The sequence below is a fragment of the Marmota marmota genome, unplaced genomic scaffold (assembly GCF_001458135.2).
Source record: "Marmota marmota marmota unplaced genomic scaffold, marMar, whole genome shotgun sequence".
NCBI lineage: Eukaryota > Metazoa > Chordata > Mammalia > Rodentia > Sciuridae > Marmota > Marmota marmota.
The window spans coordinates 16172677-16186837 of NW_025999960.1; the positions used below are offsets into that span (position 1 = coordinate 16172677).

The 14161-nt window shown below is 36.9% G+C and overlaps 1 protein-coding gene across 1 annotated transcript in view; it reads right to left on the minus strand.

Moving 5' to 3' along the window:
* Fam186a (family with sequence similarity 186 member A) overlaps positions 1-14161 on the minus strand; it is a 67698-nt gene that overhangs the window by 5199 nt on the left and 48338 nt on the right. The window contains 2 exon segments of the mRNA XM_048802447.1: positions 29-126; positions 7346-7428. Coding sequence (XP_048658404.1) covers positions 29-126; positions 7346-7428 — 181 coding nt within the window.

Genomic DNA, 14161 nt, shown 5'->3' on the forward strand with positions numbered 1-14161 from the left:
ATATATATATATATATATATATATTCACTCAGGTGAATCAGTAAGATTTATCTGAGGTTTTTTTTTTTAATTTCTATAAAGTAACTTTTAGCTCTTAGGTCTCTTTGTGGGTTAATACTTTGGAACCTACTATATATGGATCATTTAATAATTAATTATATTTTAATTTTCTAATAAGCCTCTTTTTCACATCAGTCTTTTTCTTTGTCTTTTTTTTTTTTTTACAATACCTTTATTTTATTTACTTATTTTTATGTGGTGCTGAGGATGAAACCCAGGGCCTCCCATGTGCTAGGCAAGTGCTCTGCTACTGAGCCACAACCCCAGCCCAGAAAAGGGATTTTTAAAATCCAGTTCTGCCACTTACTAGTTGTGTAACTTGGGCAGATAGGATGAACCCAATTCCCCATCTGCACCTTAAATGAATAATATAAAGTTTCTATTTATTGTAGATGCTTTATAAGCCCTGTAGGTACATAACAAGTCTAAATTATTTATCATAAATTTCTCCTCAACTATGAAATAGTTCTCTTTTTTTTTAAAAGGGGGGGAGAGAGAGAGAGAATTTTAATATTTATTTTTTTTTAGTTATCGGCGGACACAACATCTTTGTTTGTATGTGGTGCTGAGGATCGAACCCAGGCCGCACGCATGCCAGGCGAGTGCGATACCGCTTGAGCCACATCCCCAGCCCTGAAATATTTCCTTAAACAATCCTAGATTAGACAAAAATTGTTTCCTTTAGTCTGTCAGTTTTTACTATTTCAAGAGTGCAGTTTTCTTTACTAATTCTACCAACTGGTCTGACATGGATGGCATGGAATTATGCTGTTGAAATATTTCCCTAAATAGAAATTCTGCAAGTGAGTAGGAAATATTTGACTGGTAATTCCACTCTCATCTTTATATTCCTTCAAAACTTTTAGGTGGATGCCATCTGGTCCTGCTTATGCTTCTGAGTAAAGCTTTATTCTCTTTAAATCCATCTTCCATATTATTGGCATTTTAATTCCCTTGCTAAGAATTATTTGGTTTATCCTCTACAATGTACAGCATGAAATACATGCCATTTAGGATTCTCTTTTATCTGGCTTATCTTTCAGTCTCTCTCTCCCGCTCTTTTTTTTTTTTTTTTTTTTTGGTACCAGGGATTGAACTAAGGACACTAAACCATTGAGCCACCTTCCCAGCCCTATTTTGTATTTTATTTAGAGACAGGGTCTCACTGAGTTGCTTAGTGCCTTGCTTTTGCTGAGGCTGGCTTTGAACTTGCAATCCTCCTGCTTTCTCCTTTATTTTATTTATTTATTTTTATGTGTGTTGAGGATCAAATCCAGGGCTTTACACATGGTAGGCAAATACTCTACCACAGAGCTACAGCCCCAGACCCTCCAGTCTCATCTTTAGCAACATCTCCTTTATTCTGTGTTCAACTGCCTTTCTTTGTTCTGCTATACTCTCTGACTTCCCTGTCTTACTGGTTCTTTGAGAGACAATTCAAGGGTCCAGATTCTCAGAATCTGTACCTAACTATACCCTATCCTGACTCCTCTTCTGTACACTTTATACAAATGCCATAATTGTTATTTCTACATCATACTACATAATCATCTTTTCATGTGGTGTGACTATCTCTGAATAGACTTCGAGATAGGAATTACAGCTTCTCCATCTTTGTATCCTTCCATCTCCCATACCTTGGGCCCAACGATAAATAGCTAATATTCAAAAAATGTAGATAAGGGTGGGGCTGGGGCTGTAGCTCAGTGGCAGAACACTTGCTTAGCATATGTGAGGCACTGGGTTTGATCCTTAGCACCACGTAAAAATAAACAAATAAAATAAAGGCATTGTGTTAGTCTACAACTACATTTTTTTTTTTTAATGTAGATGAAGAAGAGACAGGAAAAGGGTTCAGGAATGGTGGGATGAAATTGATCAAATTATGCTATGTACATATATGAATAGACCACAGTAAACTTCACTTTTTGGTATATATTTGAAGTGCTAATTTTAAAGAACTGTAAGTAAATAGAAGGAAAATGACTAGAGGAATGAGACTGGGAGAGGGAGGAGCAGAAGGAAATGGGGACTAAAGTGGAGCAAATTTTATTCCATACATATGTAATTATGTCAAGGGCTGGGGTTGTGGCTCAGTGGTAGAGCGCTTGCCTAGGTCGCGTGGCCCTGGGTTCGATCCTCAGCACCACATAAAAATAAATTTTAAAAAAGGTATAAAAAAAGAGGCATATATAATTATGTCAAAATGAGATTCATTTTAGTTGTTATAGTACTGTAGGATATACTAGGTATATATTATAGTATATAATGCTAAGGTATAGTACAACATTATGTATATCTACACTGCACTAAACATTTAAAATGTTGATGAATCAAATGAGCCTATCTAGTAATAAATCACATTTAGTATCTTTGAGTATTTTCCTCAATATCTAAAGAAATGAGATGTCTCAGTATCATCTGGCCTAGTTTTACATCCTCACCATCATCCCTTCTTTTGTATATTTCACTGATCATATGGTAACACAATCCTAGAACTATATTTTAGCATTTAAATACAAAAATCTTCCTTCACAAATGATTCTACAAAACTTGTTTTATTCAAAAATAGCTTATATTACTATAATACTTCTCTTACACATAGTATTAGAATTATCTTCACCCAGCCATCCTTGTTAGAGAACCTATAATCGGTCAATATTTTATTCCTTTTACATCTGTTGGTGACTTTTGTTGCCATTTGTTTGTCATTTGTTTGTTTTTGAGACAGAGTCTAAGTTGTCCAGACTGGAGTTGAACTTACACTCCTTCTACCTCAGCCTGCCAAATAGCTGGGAGTATAGGCAGACACCACCATGCCTGGCCTTCTATTGATGATTTTATTATGGTAGCATTAAATATTTTTTTAATATTTATTTTTTAGAAGTAGCTGGACACAATACCTTTATTTTGTTTATTTATTTATTATTTATTTTTATGTGATGCTGAGGATTGAACCCAGGGCCTTGCACATGCTAGACGAGAGCTCTACCACTGAACCATAATCCCAGCCCCGGTAGCATTAAATATTAAAGAAGAGTTTTCTGGAAAAAAAAAAATGACCCTAAATGGGATTAACATTATAATTGTATAAAGCTAAATATTATTATGAAATATTGATCTGCCACCCCCAACCAGTGCGGGTAACTCAGCAAAAGAGCTGAATTAAGATCGCTCGTGTGAATTTGCAGAGACACAAAACAAAACATAGACACAATTTACCTTTATATAAGCTTCAGGGCAGCTTCCCCAGCTCTTAGCCTCAGACTCCCCAAAAGGGAGAGCAAGAGAAAATCCAAGAGGCTGATGAGAAAGAGGGAACACGTTCGGAAATGGGTTTTTATTGGGGGGGACTCTTGTTCTTAGAAAGTTCTATCCAAAAAACGGCAGAATGGGCAGTAGTACCAGGGAACTGGTGAGTTAACTCAACCCTAAGGGCACACCCCACAAAGAAGACCTCCTTGCTATTCCAGCAGGCCTCAGACAAGGCCACAACAAAAGCAATGGTTGGCCAGGGCCCGAGGCATCAGGACTGGAAGGCGTGGTCATTCAATGTGGCTCCCTACATTGATCCATATATTTCAGTTTTTCGTGATTTTACTCAGATAAGTTCATGTCACTTAGTTCTTCAAAATCTTCAGTAAATCTTGAACAAACCAGTTGTCATATAGTGTCAAAGAATTCTCCCAAAACATTACCAAGCCTATATAATATTAAAAGTGAAATCTGCAAACCTCAAAAGAACAGCTAAATTTACCATTATTTAAACTGTTCCAGAGCACAAAAGATAATCTTTCACATTTTTAATGATGCAAATCTAAAAATCAAGCCAAAACACGACAAAGATATGACTAGACCATAAGAAGTAAGCTACCTGCCAAACTTACTCCTAGTATCAATGGAAAAAATCCTTTATAAAATATTATAGAGTCTACGGTACTTTTAAAGAATGATACACCAGGAACAAATAGATTTATGCTAAGAATGTAATGATGGCTTAATGTAATTGAGTATGTTAATAGATCTAAGAAATAAATCCTGTGAAAATAAAGTATTAAAATCACACTTCATGATGAGCATGGTGGCTCACAACTGTAATCCCAGTGGCTTGGGAGGCTGAGGCAGGAGAATCATAAGTTCAAAGCCAACCGCAGCAAAAGTGAGGCACTAAGCAACTCAGTGGGACCCTGTCTCTAAATAAAATACAAAAAAGTGTCGGGATGTGACTCTGTGGCCAAGTGCCCCTGAGTTCAATGCCTGGTACCCCCCAAAATAAAAATAATAAAAAAAAATCACACTTCACAAAAAGTTATTTGACAGATTTGACAAAACTCAACATCTATCATCATCATCATCATCATCATCATTATCATTATTTTTGGCAGTACTAGGGATTAAACCCAGGGGTGCTCTACCACTGAGTCACATCCCCAATCCTTTTTTATATTTTATTTAGAGACATGGTCTCACTAAGTTGCTCAAACTGGCTTTGAACTTGCTATCCTCCTGCCCTAGCCTCTTGAGCTGCTGGGATTACAGGCATGCACTTTTAAATACTCTTTAAGATAAAATTTTCCTGGAAAACAAAACAACATAAAGCCATGGAAATATACTCTTAGTTCTTACTCAGGGCAAGTGAAATAAAAAAAGATGGCCTTGTAGCTGTATCACCAATATAAATTTATTTTTATGGTTTATTATGTTGTTGTTTTCGTGGTGCTGGGGGTGAAATCCAGTGACTCATATATGCTGTACAAGTGTCCTACGACTGAGCTATACCTCCAGTTGGATGTCACCACTATTTTAAAGTACTAACCAATAAGGTACCAACCAATCCATAGGCAAGAGATTTAGATGTTTAAAATTATTATTTGCAAATGAAATTGAGATAGGGATTTAGGATAAAGAGAGAGAAATATTGAATCTTAAAGGAAACACCCACAAGACATTGAGATGTTAGAAAACATAGTTGTAAATCTTGAGCAACATGCCCTTGCAAAATGAGGAAAATTTGCAAGTGCAGAGAAAACTGGCATGAAATTGTGTAGTTCCACTCTGGATCCCCCTTCAGTCTGGCCCCTGATATATCCCTTCCATAAATATTAAACCTTCAGCCCACATCAGAGCTGCTTCTCAGTTATTTTTCTAATATTTAAAAAAAAATTTAGGAGCTAGGGCTGGGGCTCAGCAGTAGTGCACTTGCCTGGCATGTATGAGGCACTGGGTTTGACTCTCAGCACCACGTATAAATAAATAAAAGTCTATCAACAGCTAAAAAATTGAAACAAAAATTTTTAGTAGTTAATGGACCTTTATTTTTAAAATTTGTTTATTTATATGCAGTGCTAAGAATCAAACCCAGTGCCTCACACATGCTAGGCAAGTGCTCTACCACTGAGCTACAACCCCAGCTCATGCTTTCTCTTGAGATAGCCCACATTCACCCTTGAATGTGTATCTGTCTTCCTAAATAAACCTCTCTCTATGCCTTTGCCTGACTCATGATGAAATTTTTTTCTGTCACGTATGCCAAGACACTCTCTGGTCCTGAGTCGTCCCCCTCTCTTCTGGGAACTCCTTGGACACTTCTCCAAAGACATCTCTTCTCCTGTGACATCTCTTGGCACTCAATGTGAGGCACTGATTTTGTATTAACAAATATTTTCTGTCTTGACTATGACTTATTCTGTTAGTTACTGTAGCTATAACACCCTCCCCTCCACTTTCAAAGATCAAAGAACATAATCTCCATCTACCTCATTTGCCATCCCCTTTCTTGGGTGACTGGAAAAAAAGGCCATGTAAATTCATGTGGCACTAAGATGACGGCTGAGGCCATCCTAGGGATCTGGTGAGAGTCCGAACTCTAAAACTGTGAAGGAGATCAGTGGTCATTTTTAAAGCCCTTTCTCTCCCTCATGCTGCATAGTGGGAATATAGATTTCTCAGCCTCTGTGGGACTTAAACAAGTATGTTCTTACTTTTTTTCTTCCTCCTTTCCTTGGACTAAAGCCCTTTTCTCCCTTAAGAAGATGAATGCTTATTTATAAAAGCACCTAAGAAAGACAGTAGAATGAATTGGACGTAACTTTCCTATGTTCATATATGAATACATGACCAAGAATGGGAAGTTATACTCCATGTATGTGTGATATGTCAAAATATACTCTACTGTCACGTGTATCTAAAAAGAACAACAAGGGCTGGGGATGTGGCTCAAGTGGTAGCGTGCTTGCCTGGCATGCGTGCGGCCTGGGTTCGATCCTCAGCACCACATACAAACAAAGATGTTGTGTCCACCGAAAACTAAAAAATAAATATTAAAATTCTCTCTCTCTCTTAAAAAAAAAAGTTTAAAAAAATTAAATAAAAAGAACAAAAAAAAAAGCATCTATGATAGGAGAGTCCCTGAGGCCAACATACCTTGTTCCTGGTGGGTCAGAGGGAACACAAATTGCTTATCTGGAAAATGCATAAGAGGGATTGGTCTCCCAGTGTCTTGAGTACCCCTTCATTTTGATTTACCTGAGACACATTGTTGGAAGGACTTAACCTTGATGTGAAAAAGAAGCTACCTCCATTAATCACCACAGTCAGACCCAATACACTTAGTGGCCAATCTGACTCTAAGATTCTGCTATAAATCTCTCAGTCTTAAGTTTCAGCTAAAACTCAAATTCTGAGGGAGACCTCTTGACCTCACTCCCTTTTTTAAAATATCTTTGTACAGGTCTCACTTACATGCACCAGCTAAATTATTCTATCTAGGGGCTGTAATTCTATCAGGTAAACAAGGGACTTGTAAAGAGGTCATGCAAAGTCTGTGCCCTGTCAGGAGTCATGATTTACCTGTAGCCTTGAGAGATAACAGTTTCTTAGGCCTGCAGGCACCAGCTCTAAAGTCTAAATTCCTTCATTCCTACCGTGGTCAGATAACTCAGTTGGGGGAGGGAAATAGTTAATCTCACTTCCCCCTTAATTAGGGAGGAAGAAAAAAGAAAAATGTCAGTTTTAAAATGAGCTGCAATTTTCAGAACAGTGAGGGTTATGTTCCAAACATAAAGCAGGCCCCTGTTACATGAACAAATTTTTAATTAAAACTTACCTGACTTTGTCTTATCTCAAAGTGCCTCTAAGCTCTCTACAAGGTTTTTGTGTCCTTGCTATTTAAATAATAAGATATTCTAAATTCTTAAGTGCACCTAGATTATTTGGATTTTAGGGATGTTCTTTTTTGGATTTTTTTCTTTTTTTTCTTGAGGTGTAGGTAGGGGTTATAAAGTACCCTGAAAACTGCATAACAGGAACAAGGACATTCATACTGCTGATAATTTGCAGACAATTTGGGACAGACTTGAAGGTCTGGTCCTGATAGACACAAAGTATACCCCAAAGATAAAGTATGGGACAGACTTTTTAAAAAGTTTGATCCTGGTTGGGAACTCAAAGACTACCTCAAGTCCTGTTTTCTTTCCAGAAAACCACATTGAAGGTTATGGGTAATTTAGGGTATATCCCTGAGAACTCACCCCTTGGGTGCATATTAAGTAATTGAAATTAGTTTAAGACAGAGGACTTAAATCAATTTTTTTGTCCTGTAACGACTTGGTCCCAATATAAATTAGAGAATGGAGGTTTGTTCTGTAAATGGGAAAAATAGATAGAGATCTGACTATCTGGTTTCCCCCTTCCCTCAAACTGCCTGTAAAAAAAGGTGGGGCTAATTAAGCCACAGGAGGTGGCACATGCCTGTAATCCTGTCACCTCGGGAGGCTGAGCCAGGAGGATCGTGAGTTCAAAGCCAGCCCTAGAAATAGGAGGTGCTAAGCAACTCAGTGAGACCCTGTCTCTAAATAAAATACAAAAAAAGAGGCGTGGGTGCTGGGGATATGGCTCAGTGGTTGAGTGCCCCTGAGTTTAATCCCCTCAAAAAAGGCTAACTATTCAAAGATGTTGTCTTAAGCAGCTTTTCAATGGCTAACTCTCAAACTCTCTTGGGCCTAAAGGAAAAAGAAAGAGATCTTTTCCTTTAAAAGATTTTTTTTAAAGTAAAATAAACAGTAATGATGGCTGACATGGATCTATCTCATGGATGGACAAGTGGCCACCTGAACCATTGATTCAGTGTCCGACATGATTGATAGACCTTGCCCCAGCTATTGCCAACTGTACAGATCTCCTCCTTCACCCAATTGGGAATGTCAGTCCTGACTTGCTTCTGGGTGAAAGTTGGTGTGTGGGACTGAGGAAGGCTTCAGACAATTAAAGGCAGCTGACCAGGGCCACTCCCCAGTGCTGCATGAAGATCTCAGGTCCAGAGTCTGACCCCAACAGCCCTAAAGGGTACCAAATATCAACCACCGTCTGTTCTTTCTGTTACTGATTGACTTGGCCCCATGGTGGAGGGCACCCTCATTTGATGAATCTTGGATCTGAGATTAAGTCTTAGTCTGATCTGAGGTCTTTGGGAAAGAGGTGACCCATTCATTAGTCCCCAGAGCATGAGCTAAGCAGTCTCTCCCTCTTCAAAAATACTTCTACCTGGTGTCTGCCTCTTAAACAGGGATCCATTAGGCAAGATTACTGTAATATAACTTCATAATTAGACTGCCTTCCCTAGACCCTCAAGAGATTATTTTTTTTCTTCTGTATTCCCTTTATCTGGTAAGAAAAAGAACAGAAGTTCTGTTTCATTTTATTAGAGTAAACTATCCTTTATCTCTCCTAGTTCACAGAGCCAAATTATTTACTTTCTCTATTGGGGATATCACCCAGAACACTAATGGGCTTTCTTCCCACTTTAATTGAGGAGCATAATATGAAATCATATGAGTATGAAGACCCAAAAGGACAAAGGGAACATGTAAGAAAGTTTTTAAAGGCACAGCTCGATGGCAAATATCCTCCCTTAAACTAAATAGTTATCAAGAAGTTAGTATCCTTCATTCTGAGTGAGGCCCAATTGCCCCCTCCAGTACCCCCACCAAAATTTATTAACTAATGATAGGCTCAGCATAGACAGACTAAGATTCATTATAAGAAAGGCATCTAAGAATTTCATGGGCTTCCAGGTTAACAAGTCACACAGAAAGGGTAGTTAGTCTAAAGGCTTGCACCTTTTTCATGGCCACTCATGAAGGAGGAAAGAAGTTATTACCGTGCTGGTAAGGCAGCAGTTAAGTCCAGAGATCATGGAAGGAGGGATGGAAACTGCTGACCACTATAGGCTCCAGAATCTGGGAGACATCACTTAGCCAAAGACAGAGGCTCCAGAATCTGGGAGATGTTCCCTAGCCAAAGAGACAGTTTCCATGGCACAGGTGTCCATGTTCTGTTCCCTTTTGTTCTTTTTTGGTTGTTGTTCAGAAGGGAGCCTTGGCCTCAAAAATATACCAGGGAACAACCTAATCATAGTTGAGAAAAAGGAAATGCCTGATAATTTTCTGCATCCAAACCTAGCCTGATTACCAAGTAGGAAAATAGAGAAATAGCCTCCAGAGGGAAACATAAACTATAACACCACACCATAAGAGACTGGTTTTACAAAAAGGAGACAGATAAACATGATCAAAAATGCCCTATGTATGAGTTGTTGCCTTCCATGTTCAAAACAGCAGCTTTCTCTACTCTTTAACTGCCTATCTGATACACATCTAAAATGTAAGCCACATGAGCAAGTGCCCAAATCAGTTTAAGACCAGAGAAGGAAAGTGTAACTTTTAAATCCAAGCTACTATGGGACATAAAAGACTTTTTTCTCTTTTATTGTGCTCTGAGATTCTGCTCTCTCAGTAAGTTCCTCCCTAATGCTAAAGAACCGGAGAGATTTGGAAGACAGAAAGAAATAAAGAGAAGGGAAGAGGCTATCCCTCCTTCAAGCAGATGTCATTGGATGAATAGAGAGATGTAAAGTTAATCTCATTCTCCCACCAGTCCTTGAGAGTCACCCTCTTCCGCATTGCTTGTGGAAATGGTTGGTAGAGTATATCTTAAGATGCCAGTGAGATACAACATATTTTAAGGACACTATGAGAACTTGTTTGTAAAATATATTTCTGAATTAGATATAATGAATATATTCTATAGAAAACTCTATCAATTAAAGTTTATTCTCATTTTCACATCTTTTTTAAAATGATGTTTAATATTTTATTATAGTTTTTTTTTTTTGTGTGTGTGTGTGTGTATGTGTGTGTGTGTATGTGTGTGGTGCTGAGGATTGAACCCAGGGCCTTGTGCTTATGAGGCAAGCACTCTACTAACTAAGACAAATCTTCCAGCCCATCGTTTTCACATCTTTATACATAATGTTTTTAAATTATAAAAAAGTAGACACCCCATTTACACATTATATTAACTATGTTCAGTTTGGTCCTTATGGTTGTTAAAATTAACAAAATCATGACTTCAATATTTTATAACTCTGAAGAAAATATAAAAATTTAAATATATTAAAATGAATGTGTGGAACTGAGGAAAGCTTGAGATAATTAAAGGCAGCTGACCAGGGTGTAAGTTTGGATATAAAAGTGGGTACCTTATTGTCTACAGGCAGTGGCAATAGAAATCATTTTTTTTAAAATGTGTTTCTTTTTAAAATTATTTTTTAGTTGGAGTTAGACACAATACCTTTATTTTATTTATTTTTATGTGGTGCTGAGGATTGAACCCAGGGCCTCTCACATGCTAGGCAAGTGCTCTACTGATGAGCCACAACCCCAGCCCCTTAAATGTGTTTTTTAAAATTTGTTTTCTGTGTCCGAACCTGGCCTGATTACCAACTGGGGGAATAGGAAAATTGTCTCCAGAGGGAAACATAAAATATAACACGTTTGTCTATAGCATCTAACATAAAACCTTCTAATGAAATGACAGATTCTCAAATATTGGTAAAAACAACAACAACAAAAAGAACAGGAGAGAGAGATAGAAGAGATCTGGAAAGGCTAGCTGTGCTAGGTCCTCAACCTTTTGAGGATGCTTAAGCGGTCTGCATTCTATTTTGGAATAACACAGCAGGTATTACCCCAAATCACTGAGACTAAGCTTCAGGAAGCCGATAGGATAAACCTGGAAATATCAGGGGACACCCTGCTTCTGGAGGGGTTTCCTCTTCTCTCCTCAAAAGTTGGGCATAGGGAAGGAAAATTGAAAGATCCCATATGTACAAATTTTCTTTACCTTGAGAACCTTTTTCTTTAGGAATTCATGAGCTCCCATGTCCTTTAAATACCTGGACTGACTCTATTCTGATCCAAAAGTGATCTCTGGTCTGATGGAGATGTTCTGCATGCTTCTTTACTAGAGTAATTATGGCCATGAACTTGTGCTCTTTTTTTTTTTTTTTTTTTAAGCTCATACTTTTTGTGGTAAATTCACATTTTTTAAAATTTATTTTTTAGATTTAGGTTGGCACAATGTCTTTATTTTATATTTATGTGGTTCTGAGGATTGAACCCAGTTCCTCATGCATGCTAGGCGAGCGCTCTACCACTGAGCCACAACCCAGCCCCCCCCCTGCCGCCATTTTGTTCTGCTTAGTCTTGTTTTATCTAATGTAGAGTTTTTATTTTTAGCTCTATCTGTTTTTTCTTCTGTCTTTTCAGAGGCCAATTATTCAAGGGAAAGCTCAAAAATTTTTGTTTTTTGTCAGTTTTTAATGTATATTTATGTGCAACTGTATAGCATATGTTTTGGTCCCAAAATTAGCATATAGATAAATGAGTGCTCATAAGTTAAATTTTAAAAAAGAAAGAAATGGATCCAAGTGTCTTTTAGGTCACATGACTTAAGCCTTTAAGAAAAAGTTCAATTTAAATTGGCTAACCAGATAAGATTAAAGATGTTTTTCTAAGTGGTCAGGAATTCAGTAAAGTGCCAATTCCTATAAAATGTTTGAAGTATAATGTCCATTGCTTCTAGTCTTTTTCTTCAGCAGGGAAAAGATGACTTATACTGTTAACTACTCGAGTCTGATATTTTGGTTTTCATGGGTAACCTAAAGCTAATAGTTAAAAAAAATGAATAAATTAGATTAATATAAATGGGATTAGGGCTGGGATTGCAGCTCAGTGGTAGAGCACTTGCCTCGCATACATGAGACCCTGGGTTCAATCCTCAGCACCACATAAAAAATAAATAAATAAAAATAAAGATATTGTGTCCATCTACAACTAAAAAATACATATATTAAATAAATGGGATTAATCTTCATAAATGTGGGGGGGTTTTGCTTTCATAAATGAGGGATGATTTCCTTCTTTTTTTTTTGTTTTAATTAGTTACACATGACAGTACAATGATCTTGACATATCATACATTTGAATCAGATGGGATATAAATGTGTTTTTGTTAGAGGAGACCTCCGATTAAATTGCAAAGTTAAAATTACTACTAAAACATCAACTGCTAAATATAAATTCAAGTACTCTTTAGGATTACTTTGTTTCTGGGTCTTTAGTGAAAACAAGGTTACTAAAATTCTAGCAGGTGTAATTTTATATGCAAAGAATACAAAATGTTTCAGCTGTGTTTCAATTAAAGTATTATAAATAGCATAATGTATTTCATCTTATTAGGAGTAATTGGAAAAATTCAGAAATTTCATAAGGATTGTTTCGGAATGTAAATTTAAGAAAAGGTCAGCAACTAGAAAAGAAATACAAGAAACTTCTAAGTATGGAACTAATATATTTGTCCAAGTTTTGTCTAAGTACTATGTAAAAGATTGTATTATTACAAAAATGAGATGCATTTATACATCAGATAATAAGTCTATTTTTGATCATCAACACAGTTTCCTAAACATACAAGAGATTTAAAGTTATACTTTGATTTTTGTCACTGCCACTAACCTATGCAGACCTGTGGTTACAGTTACCCTATACTAAGGATTATAAATTTTTCTTTAAAAGTTAAACTTGGGCTAGGTACAGTGGTGCACGCCTATAATCCCAGTAGCTTGGGAGGCTGAGGCAGGAGGATTGCAAGTTCAAAGCCAGTGGATGAAAGTGTTTAGATGTAAAATCATATTTAAAAGCCTGGGGTTCCTCAATGTGGAAAGAGAAAATTAAACACAAGTATACAGTGAAACATTTTTCAACAAAACTAACTTAAGCTTTGAAATTAGAAGTTCTGATTATAGGTTGAAGAAGTTTTCCTTTTGTACTTTGTTCCAATCCTTCAGTTTCCAAATGAATTTGACCTCCTAAAATATAAATTTTAAGAAAACAGGGGATTTTGTTTTCTTTCCTGGGGTATCCCTAGCACCTAGAGCAATGCTTGGCACATAATAAAGATGTATTGGATAAATTATGTAAGCTGTTCATAAAATTAATGATAGCCTTTTCTGATATTATGGGTATTTTTAGTTATAGGTGGACACAATATCTTTATTTCACTTCTATGTAGTACTGAGGTTTGAACCTCACGTGTGCTAGGGGAATACTCTAACACTGAGCCACAACCCCAGCCCCTAAATTTGGCATCCTATAATTTGAGATTAAAAATTTCTTCCTAAATAATAGGTTAGTAACCTCAAACACAAATTTTGAGAATAGCAAGACAATTGTTATTTACTTTGACCCATTTCTGATATTTGAAATTTTAAAAAATCAAGACCAGCAGCAAAATTGCTATAACATCTTGTATATAACCTGTCATTTCCCATTTTAAAATCATACATCTCTGGTGAACTGAAGATGACAGAGATTCAGAATAACTGTCAAGCATCTCTAAGCTTTTCAAGTTGATATTTTGGAGATCATCTATAATATCCACAAAATATATCTTAGAATCTCTACTAGAGATATAAATAGATGAAATGGATCAAGTTATATATATTTTTTCCTTTCTCCTTCCCCTCTCCTCCTCCTCCTCTTCTACTTCTCTTCCTCCTCCCCCTCTTCCTCCTCCTCCTCCTCCTCCTCCTCCTTTCCCTACCCTTTTTATTTTTAGATAGTCTTGGTAAGTTGTTGAGGCTGGCCTGGAATTTGTGATCCTCCTGCCTCACTGCCTCAGCTTCCTGAGCATCTGGGATTACAGGTGTGTGTGTGTGTGTGTGTGCTGTCTCTTATACACAATATTTATATAAGAGACAGTG